This window comes from Salvelinus fontinalis, chromosome 2 (assembly GCF_029448725.1).
Source record: "Salvelinus fontinalis isolate EN_2023a chromosome 2, ASM2944872v1, whole genome shotgun sequence".
NCBI lineage: Eukaryota > Metazoa > Chordata > Actinopteri > Salmoniformes > Salmonidae > Salvelinus > Salvelinus fontinalis.
Genome location: NC_074666.1, coordinates 75673854 through 75690731, shown reverse-complemented (window position 1 = coordinate 75690731; position 16878 = coordinate 75673854). Strand labels below are relative to the sequence as shown.

Genomic DNA, 16878 nt, shown 5'->3' with positions numbered 1-16878 from the left:
CGTCGGGGGCGGCTCCGGTGTGGGGCGAAGTACGTCATCTTCAGTGGCGGCTCTGGTGCAGGGATCGTCGCCGGAAGCTCCGGACCGTGGATCGTCGCCGGAGGAACCGGGCCGTGGTTCGTCGCCGGAGGAACCGGACCGTGGGTCGTCGCCGGTGGAACCGGACCGTAGATCGTCGCCGGAGATTCCGGACCGTGGATCGTCGCCAGAGGAACCGGACCGTGGGTCGTCGCTGGGGGCTCTGGACCGCTGACCGTCGCTGGAGACTGGACCGCCGACCGTCGCTGGAGACTCTGGACTGCCGACTGTCTCAGGAGGTTCCGGACTGCGGACCGTCTCAGAAGGTTCTGGACTGGGGACCGTCGCCGGAAGCTCTGGACTGGGCACTGTCGCCGGAAGCTCTGGACTGGGAACAGTCGCCGGAAGCTCTGGACTGAGCACTGTCGCCGGAAGCTCTGGACTGGGCACTGTCGCCGGAAGCTCTGGACTGGGCACTGTCGCTGGAAGCTCTGGACTGGGAACAGTCGCCGGAAGCTCTGGACTGGGAACTGTCGCCGGAAGCCTGGTGCGTGGGACAGGCACTGGTGGAGGAGCAGGCACAGGACATACTGGACTGGGGAAGCGCACTGGAGGCCTGATGCGCGGGGGCGGTACAGGTGGCACCGGGCTGGTGACACACACCTCAGGGCGAGTGCGGGGAGGAGGCACACCAAAACAAATACAGAAAACAAACGAACCGTGAAGTAATTGCAGTGTTAACAGACACTACACAAAAATAAGATCCCACAAAGCACAATGGGGAAATGGCTGCCTAAATATGATCCCCAATCAGAGACAACGATAAAGAGCTGCCTCTGATTGGGAACCATACCAGGCCAACATAGCTATATTGTATAATCACCTAGATGACCCACCCTAGTCACACCCCGACCTAACCAACATAGAGAATAAAAAGCTCTCTATGGTCAGGGCGTGACAATACCATGTACTGTATATATTAATGTACTGTATATGTGAGTCTTTATAGCAGAGGCGAGGTCCAAGTGGACTAAGAGACTGAAGGGAGGTGTCAAGTCATAACATTCCATTGCTTAGCTTATGTACCAATGTGGTGAGGTGACGTACAGGGGTTTAGTTGATGTCTGTTTCTCTGCTTCTAATCACCTCGTTACCTGTGAATCCTTCTAATGTTACCAGTACCTGATCTCTGTTGTCCTCTCTTTTTCTGCCTTTCTTCCAGAAGGATCTGCCACTGCCCCGCAAGAACAGCAGGTTAGTACATCTTCCCTCCCTCCTGGCCAACTGGGCACTCCCTATGAAACACACCCCGAGCCAGGGGAAGTGTGTGTTTGGAAACAACAACTCTTTTATCAGCCGAGGGCTCTACTGTCCTGGTTGGAAGATTTCATCCCTGTTGAATCCCAGTTGAGACATGATTAGCATTTCAACACCCTATTGAGGGTTTGAGGATACTTGAGAGGTACTTAGAGGGGAATTAGAATGAATGGAGGAGGCAATCCTGCAGTCTGTCTGGGTAGACAGTGCTCTGCGTCTGATTGCTTTCCATGGTGCTGAAACACTTCCTCCTCTTTCTTTGTCTGTCTCTCGCTCTGCCTCTCTTGCTCTGTCTCTCGCTCTGTCTCTCGCTCTCTCTCTCTCACCCTCCTTCTCATACCCTAGCTTGTGTGTGGCAGGGAAACAGCCCCAGTATGTTATTGTCTGTGTCAGCAAGACAAAGATATGGCTGAAATGATTGATTGTGTTAATTAAATGTTATAATACGTTAATAATGTGGTAGATGAAGCTTTTATCATTCTATCATTGTGTGTGTGTGTGTGTGTGCGCACGCTTGTGTGTGTTTAAAATCACAGCATACAGAACACAGACCCAAGCAGTCTCTCTGTGTAGTCTGTCCCTACTTCCATCCAGTCCCTCTCTCTGCCTTTCTTTGTAACCCGTCTCTTCCCCCTGCCCATATCACCCACACCATACCCCTGGGAAATAAACCAGGAAATGAACCTGGGGACCGTGCTGACCTCTGACCTCAGTGACCACTGGTCATCTCCTCTATCTTTCCCTCACAGTGGTATTCAGCTTTCATTTTGTCCCCTTTTTAGTCATCAACTCTATGCTCTCCTCCAGAGATGTACCATCTGGGTTCATTCTGTTTCAGTCTGGTTCCCATTCTAGGCCTCCCTCCCCATAGACCAGTATCATCCATATCATCCATTATAGATGAGCTCACAATCATCTACTGCCTTGATCTATTCATCTGGATGGGGTGTCTCTATTGTTCTCAGTAGGCTTGTATTTATCAGCACTGATGTGGTTTTACATTTGCTTGGATGAATTATGGAATGGATGTGCACATATCTAATCTTAAATATCTGTTTTTTGTTATGTACGACATGTCCACTTGTATACACACATATTGCAGATAAACACACACACCTCTACCACCTTCTAGCATCAGCTTCAATTAACAAGCTCTGGACTTCTTTGAGAGTCTTCTCCTCCTCCCTGGGATAATGAATTCATCATCCCTTCCCTTGCCATTGCCCTTACCCTTGAGACACGACCAAAAATTCCGTCTGGTTTTTTGTTCCTATTTAAAATCAAAGACAGCCTCCCTCCACCCCCCCCCCCCTTCTCTCTCTCTCTCTCTCTCGCTCCCTCCCTCCCTCCCTCCCTCACTCGCCTTTACTGTCGTTTGTCTACCGCCACAGCACTCAGACACCGGTGCACATCTAAAGGTTGAGGGAGTGTTTGCGATGACATTTTCAAGGGACCCTGCTGCCTCCTGACTCTCACTTCTCAACTGCTCTCGTTGCTTAGCATTACGCTAAGCTACCCTCACTACGCAAGCAACATGTTCCGACGCACCAAAAGGTACAATATAAAACAAAGGGCACTGTTAAATAGGTCAGTGTGTCTTGAGCGGTGGGGGATTCTGTCTTTGTAATACGTGATGTTGTTCCCTGTCCTCCCTTTTGTTTTTATCCTTTTCTTATCCCTCCCTCTCTCATCACCTCATCTATCTGTGTTTCTCTCCCTCCCTCAATCACCTCATCTATCTGTGTTTCTCTCCCTCCCTCCATCACCTCATCTATCTGTGTTTCTCTCCCTCCCTCCATCACCTCATCTATCTGGGTTTCTCTCCCTTCCTCCATCACCTCATCTATCTGGGTTTCTCTCCCTCCCTCCATCACCTCATCTATCTGGGTTTCTCTCCCTCCCTCCATCACCTCATCTATCTGGGTTTCTCTCCCTCCCTCCATCACCTCATCTATCTGGGTTTCTCTCCCTTCCTCCATCACCTCATCTATCTGTGTTTCTCTCCCTCCCTCCATCACCTCATCTATCTGGGTTTCTCTCCCTCCCTCAATCACCTCATCTATCTGGGTTTCTCTCCCTTCCTCCATCACCTCATCTATCTGGGTTTCTCTCCCTTCCTCCATCACCTCATCTATCTGGGTTTCTCTCCTTCCCTCCATCACCTCATCTATCTGGGTTTCTCTCCTTCCCTCCATCACCTCATCTATCTGGGTTTCTCTCCTTCCCTCCATCACCTCATCTATCTGGGTTTCTCTCCTTCCCTCCATCACCTCATCTATCTGGGTTTCTCTAATTCCCTCCATCACCTCATCTATCTGGGTTTCTCTAATTCCCTCCATCACCTCATCTATCTGGGTTTCTCTCCTTCCCTCCATCACCTCATCTATCTGGGTTTCTCTCCTTCCCTCCATCACCTCATCTATCTGGGTTTCTCTAATTCCCTCCATCACCTCATCTATCTGGGTTTCTCTCCCTCCCTCCATCACCTCATCTATCTGGGTTTCTCTCCCTCTCTGTGTGTGTGTGTATCAGCTAAGTGTACATTAGGAGGTGGTTAGCATTGACAGTGCAACTGATGTGTTTGTGCTTATAAGGTCACCGTGAGTGTGTGTGTGTGCATGAGTGCGTGAGTGCGTGCGTGCGTGTGTGAGTGTCCATCTGGTTTTGTATTTCTGCTCAGTTCTGCTTAGTGAGGCTGTCGAGTGACTTAGAGTAGTGTTTATGAAGATTGCTGTGTCAGTGGTTCTACAGACATCCTCTATGTACCAGCTAAGATAGGACTGTATCATTATTTCAGGCTTAATGTAGTATTTACTAATCAGTGACTCAAAAAATGAAAGGTGACTGTTTGATTATATCCATGGCTCTGTTTGAATCAGTTTGACTCAGTGATGCTGAGATAAACTCTTTGTTGAGCGATGACTGTAAGGGGATACGTACAGTTGAAGTCGGAAGTTTACACACACTTAGGTTGGAGTCATTAAAACTCGTTTTTCAACTACTCCACAATTTTCTTGTTAACAAACTATAGTTTTGGCAAGTTGGTTAGGACATCTACTTTGTGCATGACACAAGTCATTTTTCCAGCAATTGTTTACAGACAGATTATTTCACTGTATCACAATTCCAGTGGGTCAGAAGTTTACATACACTAAGTTGACTGTGCCTTTAAACAGCTTGGAAAATTCCAGAAAATTATGTCATGGATTTAGAAGCTTCTGATAGGCTAATTGACATAATTTGAGTCAATTGGAGGTGTACCTGTGGATGTATTTCAAGGCCTACCTTCAAACTCAGTGCCTCATTGCTTGACACCATGGGAAAATCAAAAGAAATCAGCCAAGACCTCAGAAAACTTTTGTAGACCTCCACAAGTCTGGTTCATCCTTGGGAGCAATTTCCAAACACCTGAAGGTACCACGTTCATCTGTACAAACAATAGTACACAAGTATAAACACCATGGGACCACGCAGCCGTCATACCGCTCAGGAAGGAGACGCGTTCTGTCTCTTAGAGATGAATGTACTTTGATGCGAAAAGTGCAAATCAATCCCAGAACAGCAGCAAAGAACCTTGTGAAGATGCTGGAGGAAACAGGTACAAAAGTATCTATATCCACAGTAAAACGAGTCCTATATCGACATAACCTTAAAGGCCGCTCAGCAAGGAAGAAGCCACTGCTCTAAAACCGCCATAAAATAGCCCGACTACGGTTTGCAACTTGACAGTGCGTCAAGTTGGGAACAAAGATCGTACTTTTTGGGAACATGGGAACAAAGATCGTACTTTTTGGAGAAATGTCCTCTGGTCTGATTAAACTAAAATAGAACTGTTTGGCCATAATGACCATCGTTATGTTTGGAGAAAAAATGGGGAGCCTTGCAAGCTGAAGAACACCATCCCAACCGTGATGCATGGCAGCATCATGTTGTGGGGGTGCTTTGCTGCAGGAGGGACTTTTGCACTTCACAAAATAGATGGCATCATGAGGATGGAACATTATGTGGATATATTGAAGCAACACCTCAAGACATCAGTCAGGAAGTTAAAGCTTGGTCGCAAATGGGTCTTCCACGTGGACAATGACCCCAAGCATACTTCCAAAGTTGTGGCAAAATGGCTTAAGGACAACAAAGTCAAGGTATTGGAGTGGCCATCACAAAGCCCTGACCTCAATTCTATAGAAAATTTGTGGGCAGAACTGAAAAAGCGTGTGCGAGCAAGGAGGCCTACAAACCTGACTCAGTTACACCAGCTCTGTCAGGAGGAATGGGCCAAATTTCACCCAACTTATTGTGGGAAGCTTGTGGAAGGCTACCGTAAACATTCGACCCAAGTTAAACAATTTAAAGGCAATGCTACCAAATACTAATTGAGTGTATGTAAACTTCTTACCCACTGGGAATGTGATGAACGAAATAAAATCTGAAATAAATCATTCTCTCTACTATTATTCTGACATTTCACATTCTTAAAATAAAGTGGAGATCCTAACTGACCTAAGACAGGGAATTTTTACTAGGATTAAATGTCAGGAATTGTGAAAAGATGAGTTTAAATCTATTTGGCTAAGGTGTATCTAAACTTCTGACTTCAACTGTAGCTCTCTGACACAGAATATCATAAAACAGTTAGTTCTAGCCATGATCAACATCATTTTGCTTTAATCTCAGAGAAGTTCTCCTACTGTGCCCCAGTCCCTCTGACTCCCAATGACTTCATTCTCTCCTGCTGATTGGCCAGGGATTAGGCTGCCTCTGGCCTGTTATTACTGCAGTTTTAACACACACACCAACACACACAAGCACCCACCAGACAGAAAATACTTGACTTAGTCAGCATGCTGATTAACAAGAAGTCTGTTGTGCTGATGGTAGTAGTTTAATATGAATTTGTGTGCTCAATCATCTCATAGTGCCCCTGTATTATTATTTTCAAACACATGTCTATATTCCCATTACACTGCAGTGTAATAGATCTATCGGTCTGTGTTACCATTTTAAGTTAGCAGTTAAGTTATCAACATCTTTCCCTATTTGTTTTGAATGGACATGCCATTATCACACTACATTATCTTCCAGTCACATCCTCAAGTCAAAGTGGCTTAGCAAGTGAGGAGAGAGAGTGAGGGAGAAAGAAAGGGGTAGAGAAAATGAGAGCGGGAGAGAGAGGGAGTGAGTAAGAGCACAGGGCCCAAGGGTAATATCTCTCTCAGCCTCGATCAAGGACCAACACACTGGGGTTATGTGAGCAGTGAAGACATGCACAGGCCTCGCTCTCTTTCTCTCTCTCTCTCTCTCTTTCCCTCTCCTCCTTTCTGTCCGTATCCAGCTCTTTACAGATTAAACACGAAAGAGAGGATGACAGAGAGAAAGAGAGCTAGTGAGCGAGAGAACGTCCTGGGATGAGTGTCCATTCAGCTGTAGTCAGGCACATGCGTACACACGAGTCTCTCCTCTTTTTATGTGGGGGTGTGTGTGTTTCTGTGTGTGTGTGAGCTAAATACAGATGTAGTGGGTGGGTGTGTTCAGGATGGAAGGAGTGAGAGGTAAAGAAGATAAAGAGGGAAGGAGAGATAAAAGGAGAGATAATGAGTGTTGATAATCAGACAGTGTATGTCCCTCGGGTGCTGGGCTCAGGTGTACCTCATCACAAAAAAGATCCGAGTGAAAACAACACGTCTCCATCCCTAACCCCTCCCTGGAAAACACACACACACACACACACACACACACACACACACACACACACACCTACACATACCTCTCCCTCTCTAATGGCCACACCTTAACCCTTACAAACAAACAAGGCCATCAGACCACTATTACACAGTACTTAAAGGTAGACTCAGTAATATGAGGTAGATGCAGAAAGTAGAGCGTAGTGGGTCAATTTTCACAACAACTAAGAGCATTGAAGCACAAGGCTCAACTTCTCCACTGTTTTGGTGCCCTGGCTGCCACGTTGTTCACAGTGTGAAGCAAACCCGTAAGTTGGGTGTCAAGATACCTGGGCCAGACCAAAGAATCCGTCCTTCTGAGTGGTCTCCTGTCTCTCAGGGGATGTTTGGATTCAATAGCAGTAGCTTTGGTGGAAGTGGTAGCATTACTCCTCTCTTAGAGTAAAAATCATTTCAGCGGAGTAATGGGGCTTTTATTCTCTTTGATCTTCTTTAGTCCCGTCGGAGCCTGACTTCAGTTCCAGGAAAAGTCTACCCCCTCAATACTGAATCGGAATAATGCCACTCTTGACACTGTCCTGTTTCTCTGTCAGCCTCTATGTTTCTAGACAAAAAAAGGGATCTTTGTTAATCGAAGACAATAACAAGAAGCTAATGTTTTGTCTCTGAGACTGCAATGTCAAAAGCTGTTCTACCTTTGAAGTAAGCCCCTAGACCAGTGGTATTCAATGTTGGGGTTGTAATTAAAATTTAAAAAATTAAGAGTGAAGATTATTGTATGGGACAATATACAAACGTTTTTGAGAAAGATAATTTGAAAATTGTTATTTTATTGAGTAAATGTATTTTTTTAATTTTTTTTATTGGAGTCCGATGGCGTGGCCAGAAACTTTTGCCGAAAAAATAGTTTGAATATCACTGCCCTAGACACTGATCTATGGTCAGTTGTGATTTCCCTTAACTGGCTATAGCCCCCACAACAGTATGGCATTGGTTGAAGCTCAATGTTAAATTCAGGTACACAACACACTCCCCGCCTCTGGTCATGAGCCATCTGGGTTGTTAGAATTAGGAAAACAATAAAATGTCTTGTCCCGACCTAGCTCAATATCTAGGAGTTGGATAAGAACAAGACTACAGAGTCCATAAAGTGACTATTAGACTGGCCACCTTTTGGACTGAATTTGTTTGTAGGGGCAACAGTTTTGATTAAATGTATAATTTATCAATCTCACGTGCTCGTTTCTGTCCATTAAGAACCGACGATGTGCTACTCTTTTGTTACATCTCTGACAACGCTAACACCCAGCTAGCACAGTGGATCTGGGCTGTTTCCGGCTGAGAGTTAGACTTGGCCGACGTCATGTGGCCCGAGTCTGGGCTGCCTTTGGCAGTATTACTTATGGCTAGGTTGTGGGGATTGAGCTCGGGCCGATTTGGCCCAAATATATTACTTGGGGCTCGGGCCGATTGTGGTTACTCTCTGGCAGATGATTACACAGGCTGCTTTATATACTTAACATTTCATTATTTATTTATTTTTTCATTGTTTCTGTGATAATTATATATTTTTTTTAAATAAAATTCTTTAAGTAGTATTTTAGTATTTTGATACTTTGTGCAAGACAATTGATGAGCATTAAAACCTGTGGTTGGGGCCTCCTGAGTGGTGCAGCGGTCTAAGACACTGCATTGCGGTGCAAACTGCGTTGCTACAGATGCTGGTTCAATACCCATGCCGGCCGTGACCGGGCGACACACAATTGGCCTAACATCGTCCGGGTGAGGGGAGAGTTTGGACGGCCGGGATGTCCTTGTCCCATCGTGCTGTAGCGACTACTGTGGCAGGCCAGGCGCATACACGGTCACCAGGTGTATTGTGTTTCCTCTGACACATTGGTGCGGCTAGTTTGTGGGTTAAAAACTTCTTATGGCTGCAGGGTGAATATTGAAAAACTGGAAAATATGTGCACATTTTCAAACGACCTCTTAATCAATTTTGCTCTTACAATATGCATATATTTACTACTATTGGATAGAAAACAGTCTCTAGTTTCTAAAAACGTTTGAATTATTTCTCTAAGTGGAACAGAACTATTTTTACAGCCCATTTCCTATCCGGAATTGAGATTTCCAAATGCGAGGTCTCTCTTTAAGAGCTTGTCTATAAAAGGGCATTTCACTTAGGACTGTAGAAACACGTCATATGCCTTCCTCTGGGTGTAATGCGGAAGTGAGAGCAGAAAGGAGTTGAATATCTCTTCCAGGGGCTGAACACAACATCTTGGAGTGAGACCTGCGCACAAAAAATAAAATTCTGGTCACGAAGTACAACATGGACTCGGCTCATGGAAAACGCTCGTTAAAGGTGAATATGAGCTCTGGCTACGATATTATTTGATACATGTCACAAAATCATCCTAAAGTATGTTTTTTCAATATAGTTTAATTATATTATTGAAATTTATTCTGGACTTTAGACGTGATGTGACGCAAGAATTGTTTGAAGAAAGAGAGATTAGCGCCGCACGGCCAGTGTGCTTGCTAATACAAGAGGGAAATAGTTCGTTCTGGAACCCAAACAAAGACTGTACTGGACAATGGACCCCTTTACAACATTCTGATGGAATATCAACAAAGATAAGGACCCAATTTGGGATGCTTTTTCATATATCTGTCGAACTGTGCTATGCTACCGTTTGACTAGAATCAATGCTGCCGTATGCTAGCTAATGTAGTAAGCTAATATAACGATATATTGTGTTTTCGCTGTAAAACACTTCAAAAATCGGAAATATTGGCTCTATTCACACGATCTTTGTCTTTCATTAGCTATCCACCATATATATTTCTGAAATGTTTTATGAGGTGTAATTAGTAGTTGACGTTGGTGTCTGTATTTTCTCTGGCGACTCCCGTGCGATTTCAGACTGTAGCTATGATGGGAGCAGTAATGTAAAACTGATTTATAGCTAAAATATGCACATTTTTTGAACAAAACAGATTTATTGTGTAACATGTTATAGGACTGTCATCTGAGGTAGTTTTTTCTAGGTTATTTAGGTTGGTTCTAGGTTGGTTAGATTGGCTTGTGCATGGTACTTGAATCCTACTTGGGCTGTGAAAAATGTCTGTCCTCTTTTTTATTTGGTGGTGAGCTAACATAAATATATGTGGTGTTTTCTCTGTAAAACATTTAAAAAATCGGACATGTTGGCTGGATTGACAAGATGTTTATCTTTCAAATGCTGTATTGGACTTGTTAATGTGTGAAAGTTAAATATTAAAAAAAAATAGATTTTGAATTTCGCGCCCTGCACCTGAGCTGGATGTTGTCATAAGTGTACCGGTGATGGGCTGCACCGCATGCATTGTGTCAAGAAGCAGCGAGACTTGGCTGGGATATGTTTCGGAGGATGCATGGCTCTTCGCCGCTCCTGAGGCCGTATGGGAGTTGCAGTGATGAGACAAGACAATTGGATATGATGAAAAGGGGGTAATAAATAAATTCAACTATTTAAAAAAAAATGTGGATGGGTATAATTTGTATGTATAATAGTAATATTAAAAATGACTAAATCAGGTAATTTTTTATACATTTATTGAAAATTGCATCGAGCCGCTTTTGGAGGGATTCTGGTAAAATGCCGGCAAAGTCGGCTGAATTCCGGTAGATGGATACATCGGGCCGATTCTGGTCAATCATTCATTTTGATTTCCGGCCGAGTCCGACACCCAATTCCGAGCTGATTCAATCAGTTATGCCCCCCCGGAAAAGGGCCGCTTCTGGGCAGATTTCTCATTGCTAGCTGGGCATCTTTTAAGCCGAATTTCAAGAGTTCTAAAACCAGACCAAAGCACTTGGATTGCGCAGCAACAGCGCTAGTAGCTAGCTTTCACCAGTCGGATGAGAGGCAAGCTACAAGCAAAGGAAGCTAGCTATATTTTGCTATGGAAGGTTTTTCACATGGCTGAAGTCATCTGTGTAAACTGTTGGCCTTGAAACTTGCATGTAATCAGAGCACAAACAAATAATCACAAATAAGATAGCGAACGTCCTTGGGTGCTATTGCCAGTTAGCTAGCCAACTAATGTTAGCCAGTCATGTTAGCTAACTAGTTAGCTATAAGCTAACAAGGCTTTAACATTAGCTGTATGGACTGATCATGAACCGGCACAACTCAATGTTGACAAAACCTCCCACATTCTTCCACAAAGCACAGCTAGCTAGCTAAGTAAAGTCCATTGTCAACACCAAACCTTGGTAAACTGCCACGCTGGAGAGACTGGAGAGACCAACTGTAAACTCTCAAAGAATACGTTGTTGCCCTCATCCATCAAATGTACTCCATCCCTACGGGACATCCTAGGGACACACTGCTTGACATCAGGGTGGCGGATTGTGTGCCCTGAAATGCATATACCAGATGATTGATAGAGGGCCGGGCCCTCTCTATGCACTTGTTTATCCTCTGGCCTCACTGGAACATCCAGCTCCTCTGCTGCGCGATATCAGAGAAGACCACCGTTGTTCCGGGAAACATTCGGATGACAACCTCTAAATCTTTGCATCTGCTGCACCAGTGCCGTCCCCTTGGTATATCCCAAGTCGTTTCGACCGAGGTGGAAGACTTAGGATGCCAGGGGGAGAAGTAGGATGTCAGGGGGAGCTGGCGCAGAACACAGAGCAGTTTGTGTCACTTCTTGCACTTTGTGCCTTGCTGTCCGTGCCACCTAATGTGACAGTCAAGAATGTATGTGAATAGTTTATTGGTAGGCTATATGTTGATTATTTGTATATTTTCCAGGAGCTTGCTAGATTGTCTTGTTAAATGAGATCAGGGATATTTTTCCAGTTTACTCCATATTGGCTTAAACGGGTTTCTGGTTTTTCACTTCCCTCTGGAAAATCAGCTTTTAATATTAAATAAATACTAATAACTACAATATTTCTGTTGCCATTTGTCATTACTGTGTATTTTTACTTTACGTGCTGTATTGCTATGTTATGGTGCAAAAACTATAATGTCTACATACACTGAGTGTAGTAGTGGTCCAAGGCACTGCATCTCAGGCGTCACTACAGACACCCTGGTTTGAATCCAGGTTGTATCTCAACCAGCTGTGATTTGGAGTCCCATAGGGTGGCGCACAATTGGCCCAGCGTCGTCCGGGTTTGGCTGGTATTGTAACGGCAGTCTACGTCGTCCTCCTCCTCAGACGAGGAGAGGCGAGAAGGATCAGAGGACCAATGTGCAGCGTGGTAATTTGACATAATGAATTTATTTAGACAAAACAAAAACACTATACAAAATAACAAAAGAACATACCGTCACAGTCCTAGCTGGTGCAGACCACAGAGACAGGAAACAACCACCCACAATCCCCAACACAAAACAAGCCACCTATATATGATTCTCAATCAGGAACAACGATTGACAGCTGTCTCTGATTGAGAACCATATTAGGCTGAACATAGAAACAGACGAACTAGACACACAACATAGAATTCCCACCCAGCTCACGTCCTGACCAACACTAAACAAGCAAAACACATAAGAACTCTGGTCAGGACGTTGCGGGTATAGGCCGTCATTGTAAAGAATTTGGTCTTAATTGATTTGCCTAGTTAAATAAAGGATAAATAAAATAAAATAAAATATATATAAACAAAAACTTCCTAATATTGAGTTACTGTGGGTGTTTGATAAGGTTTAAATTCTAAGCAACCTGCATACACATTGTTTGAAGTACAATAGACCAATGTAGCTATTGTATTAGGTCAAAGCTGTGTGCTGAAAAACCTTGGTAGAGCATGGGTGGAGTAGGAATTGTAGTGCTCGTGAATATCCTTTATTTTTCGGCTTCACACCAATGCCTACTTCTTACTTAAAAAGTTTGTTTTTGTTTTGTACACTTATAAGGATCTGGGGAAAGTGAGCTGATCCTAGATCTGTGCCTCATGGCATCTTGTATGAGGCTCTCGAACTTGTGTCTCAGACAGCTGTAAGAGGGTCAGTAGAAGGTGACTAGGCTCTGTTTGACTTCTCGTGTGGCGGTAATGAAGTTAGGCCACACAATTTGACATTTAACACACAGCATCCTTATGTGGTCCGGTGGAGATGTGACAAAGCTTTGTTAGCCAGAGCTCTGCTTGAGGGCTGGCATGTCCATTTCAACATCTGTCAGTGTTTAAACTCTCAGGGATAATAAAGCCACATCCATCATATGTATATAAAGTGTAGACATACAGTAGGCTGGGACAAAGGTTCCCTCATATATAAAATATACTGTACATTTTCACACCTTTATCTCTGTATGTTTTTAGGAACTCTCAGCTCCATATATCCATTTCAGTAGCAATATTTCAGTAGTCGTGTACAGTTTTCTAGGTTGGGGTGGCATCGCCTCTCCTCGGGTGTCTGTCCAGATTGGGTTGCTGTGATGTGCTGATGCTGGCAACTTTGTCCCAGCCCGTGGAGGTCAGGAGGAGAGGATGCTGGGAGATGGAAGGAATGTGTGATTTTGGATTGACAGAAGATTCTTGATGGCTCTAGGTGTTGTGTGTCAGGATAGAGGACAAGACAAGGCACTCTCTTTTTCACTGTAATATTCTTCTCTCTACCCTGGTTTTCTTTGATTGGTATGTCATCGATTGTGGTCACACAGTGTAGCCTATACAGTACTATCACAGATAGAACAATGAGCCAGATGTTTCACCGGATGTATAAATCTGAAGCATACGGTTGGAATTTCCACTCACCACCAAATATGGTGATGAGAGGAAGTCTACTGGCCAGCAGTGGGAGAAGATGTAGCAAGATGGGTTTTGGCTGACATTCTGCACATTTTCTCATAGATGAAAACTGGACTAAGTTTTGTAGACTTTACCCTTTGCCAAAATTTAGAAAAATTTTCATTGTTTAGGGAGTGGTCGAAATGTACACAATTGTTACCTGGAGGAAAATGGGGGAAGGTCATGCTTTTACAATTTCAGTCAGGGGGAGGGTTTAGTATTTTTCTAGAGGGTCATGTAATTTGTCATCTAAGGCACAGTGCTAGAGGCGTCACTATATACCCGGGTTCGATCCTGGGCTGTATCACAACTGGCCGTGATTGGGAGTCCCATAGGGCAGTGCACAATTGACCCAGCGTCATCCGGGTTAGGGAGGGTTTGGCTGGGGTAGGCCTTCATTGTAAATAAGAGTAAAGATTATTGTTCTTAACTGACTTGCCTAGTTCAATAAAGAAAATAACCAAACCTATTGCAATAGTAAATCTAAGTGCTGGCTGTAGACCTTTAGATTCGGGGATGTGCCAGATGTAACGGCTTTCTTCTTCCTCCTCTGACGAGGAGTAGTAGGAAGGATCGGAGACCAAAATGCAGCGTGGTACGTATCCATAATGACTTTTAATGAGAATGAATACGACAAAATACACACTAACAAAGTGAAACAAAATGAAAACCGAAACAGTCCCGTAACGTGAACCACACAAACACTAAACAGGAAATAACCACCCACAAAACCCAGGTGGAAAAAGGCTACCTAAGTATGATTCTCAATCAGAGACAACTAACGACACCTGCCTCTGATTGAGAATCATACCAGGCCAAACGAAAAACCCAACATAGACAAACGAACATAGATTACCCACCCAACTCACGCCCTGACCACACTAAAACAAAGAAATAACAAAAGAACTAGGGTCAGAACGTGACACCAGATATATGTTTGTTATTTTCATAGCCAAAAATGATTGGCTCAGTGCTTACAGTGGCACAGAAAGGTCTGAGTTTTGATGAATAAATTCAGTGGAGTGGGTGTGTGGTCTCGGTTTAAGCGTCTCTTTTCCAAGCTTTAAAGTAATGGAATGTAAATGTTTAAAGGATAAACATTTAACACGATGGGCCAGAAAAGGTTGAATACATTGGTTATGCTGTCAATCCAGCATGACTTCTGCCTTGTTCAAAATAACTGGAAACTCGGAACTGGGAAATCTCAGACTTCAGTGCGTTCAAGACAACTGGGAACTTGGAAAAAATGAACTGGGAAAATACGTTTTGAACAGTCATCCAACTTGGAATTCCAAGTCTGGAACTTGAGCCTCTTTCTAGAGCTCCGACCTGAAAATCACTAACATCATGATTCGACTTTGGGTTTTTTTCTTTGAGTTTTCAGTTGTCTTGAAAGCACCATAAATCCAGAGAATGCCAGACTTTGATGACAAAGTTTGATGCCAAAATTTGCCCACAAAGGACCTCCGCGCCACCCTTCTGTTCAAGTGAGCACAGCACAACATGCTGAGTTCAAAAATGTCTTGTATGCTGCTGCATAAATGCTGTAATATGCCAGGGAGATATTTATACTATAGGAGCCGTTATAAGCTGTTATTAGCCAATGTGCCTCACCCTAATAATTTGGCCCCTTTTCCCCTCATAATTTAGCCATTTGTTCTGACTTGGTGGTGCACATGTAGCCCATAGCCTGTTTTAGTGAAATGTAATCATTGAATATTGTAAGAGCTTTCATTGTCTGCTCATATGCGCACTTTATTTATCCTACAGTTCTGACTTGGTGTACAGGGAGAATACTGTAAGAACGGCTCATGTTCTGAATTCTGTTGCTGTACATTTCAGAAGTGCTGAACAAATAGTTATATTGACTACGCCCATCCTAGCTCGCTCATTAATGCTCATTTGTACGTCTAAATTGTCAGTAGAAACCACATTTGTTTAAGCAAGTCAGCCATACGGGGTGGCAGGTAGCCTAGTGGTTAGAGTGTTGGACTAGTAACCTGAAGGTTACATGATCAAATCCCTGAGCTGACATGGTAAAAATCTGTCGTTCTGCCCCTGAACAAGGCAGTTAACTCACTGTTCCTAGGCTGTCATTGAGAATAAGAATTTGTTCTAAACTGACTTGCCTAGTTAAATAAAAAATATTAGCTGTTTTTAAAAAGGCAGTAAATGAGGCTGAATGAACTGTTTCGCTGCCAGACAAGGCTCCGCCGATAGCCAGGTGTAGCGGTGGTAAGGATTCACTCCATGGTGCTGAAAAGAAAGTTCTGCTGTTGGGACAGCTTTATGTAAGCTCTAACAGATTGTGGGCACCGTTTGTCACCGTTATAGTGCAATTCATTTTTGGGGGGGAGTTAGCCCCACCAGGATTTACAGGCTAAAATCGCCACTGGGCCTATCCTTTGTTAGCTTTAGATAAATGTTTTTTTTAAAGGCCTGATTATACAATGCGATCTTAATCAACACTTTAGTCCGCAGAGCTTTATGCTAGAAGCAAGCTATAAAATGCAGGGGAAAGACGTGACTCCGATGCTGAAGGGATATCTTTGGTTTGTTATTCAGAGGCTGCACTACAACATTCTATAGCCGAAGAGACAAAACATGTACTTTTCTTAGGAAGTAATGTGTGATTCTGTCACTAATTGACGATCAACATTCCCACAAGCTATTAAACAACATACTAGTGGTGGAAAAAGTACCCAATTGTCATACTTGAGTCAAAGTAAAGATACCTTAATAAAAAATGACTAAAATAAAAGTGAAAGTCAGTAAAATACTACTTGAATAAAAGTATACAAGTATTTGGTTTTAAATTTACTTAGGTTTCAAAAGTAAATGTAATTGCTAAAATATACTTAAGTATCAAAAGTAAAAGTATAAATCATTTTAAATTCCTTATATTAAGCAAACCAGACAGCACCATTTTCTTGTTTTTTATTTTATTTTACGGATAGCCAGGGGGCACACACCAACGCTAAGACATCATTTACAAACAAAGCATGTGTGTTTAGTGAGTCCACCAGATCAGAGGCACTAGGGATCACCAGGGATGTTCTCTTAATA

At 43.5% G+C, this 16878-nt stretch overlaps 1 protein-coding gene across 2 annotated transcripts in view; it reads left to right on the top strand.

Annotated features, from left to right (window-relative positions):
- Positions 1-16878, top strand: part of LOC129826134 (microtubule-associated serine/threonine-protein kinase 1-like) — a 62827-nt gene that overhangs the window by 10327 nt on the left and 35622 nt on the right. For both annotated transcript variants that reach the window (XM_055886494.1, XM_055886501.1), the window contains exon 2: positions 1241-1272. In XM_055886494.1, the coding sequence (XP_055742469.1) occupies positions 1241-1272 (32 nt within the window). The remainder of the gene's footprint in view (positions 1-1240; positions 1273-16878) is intronic.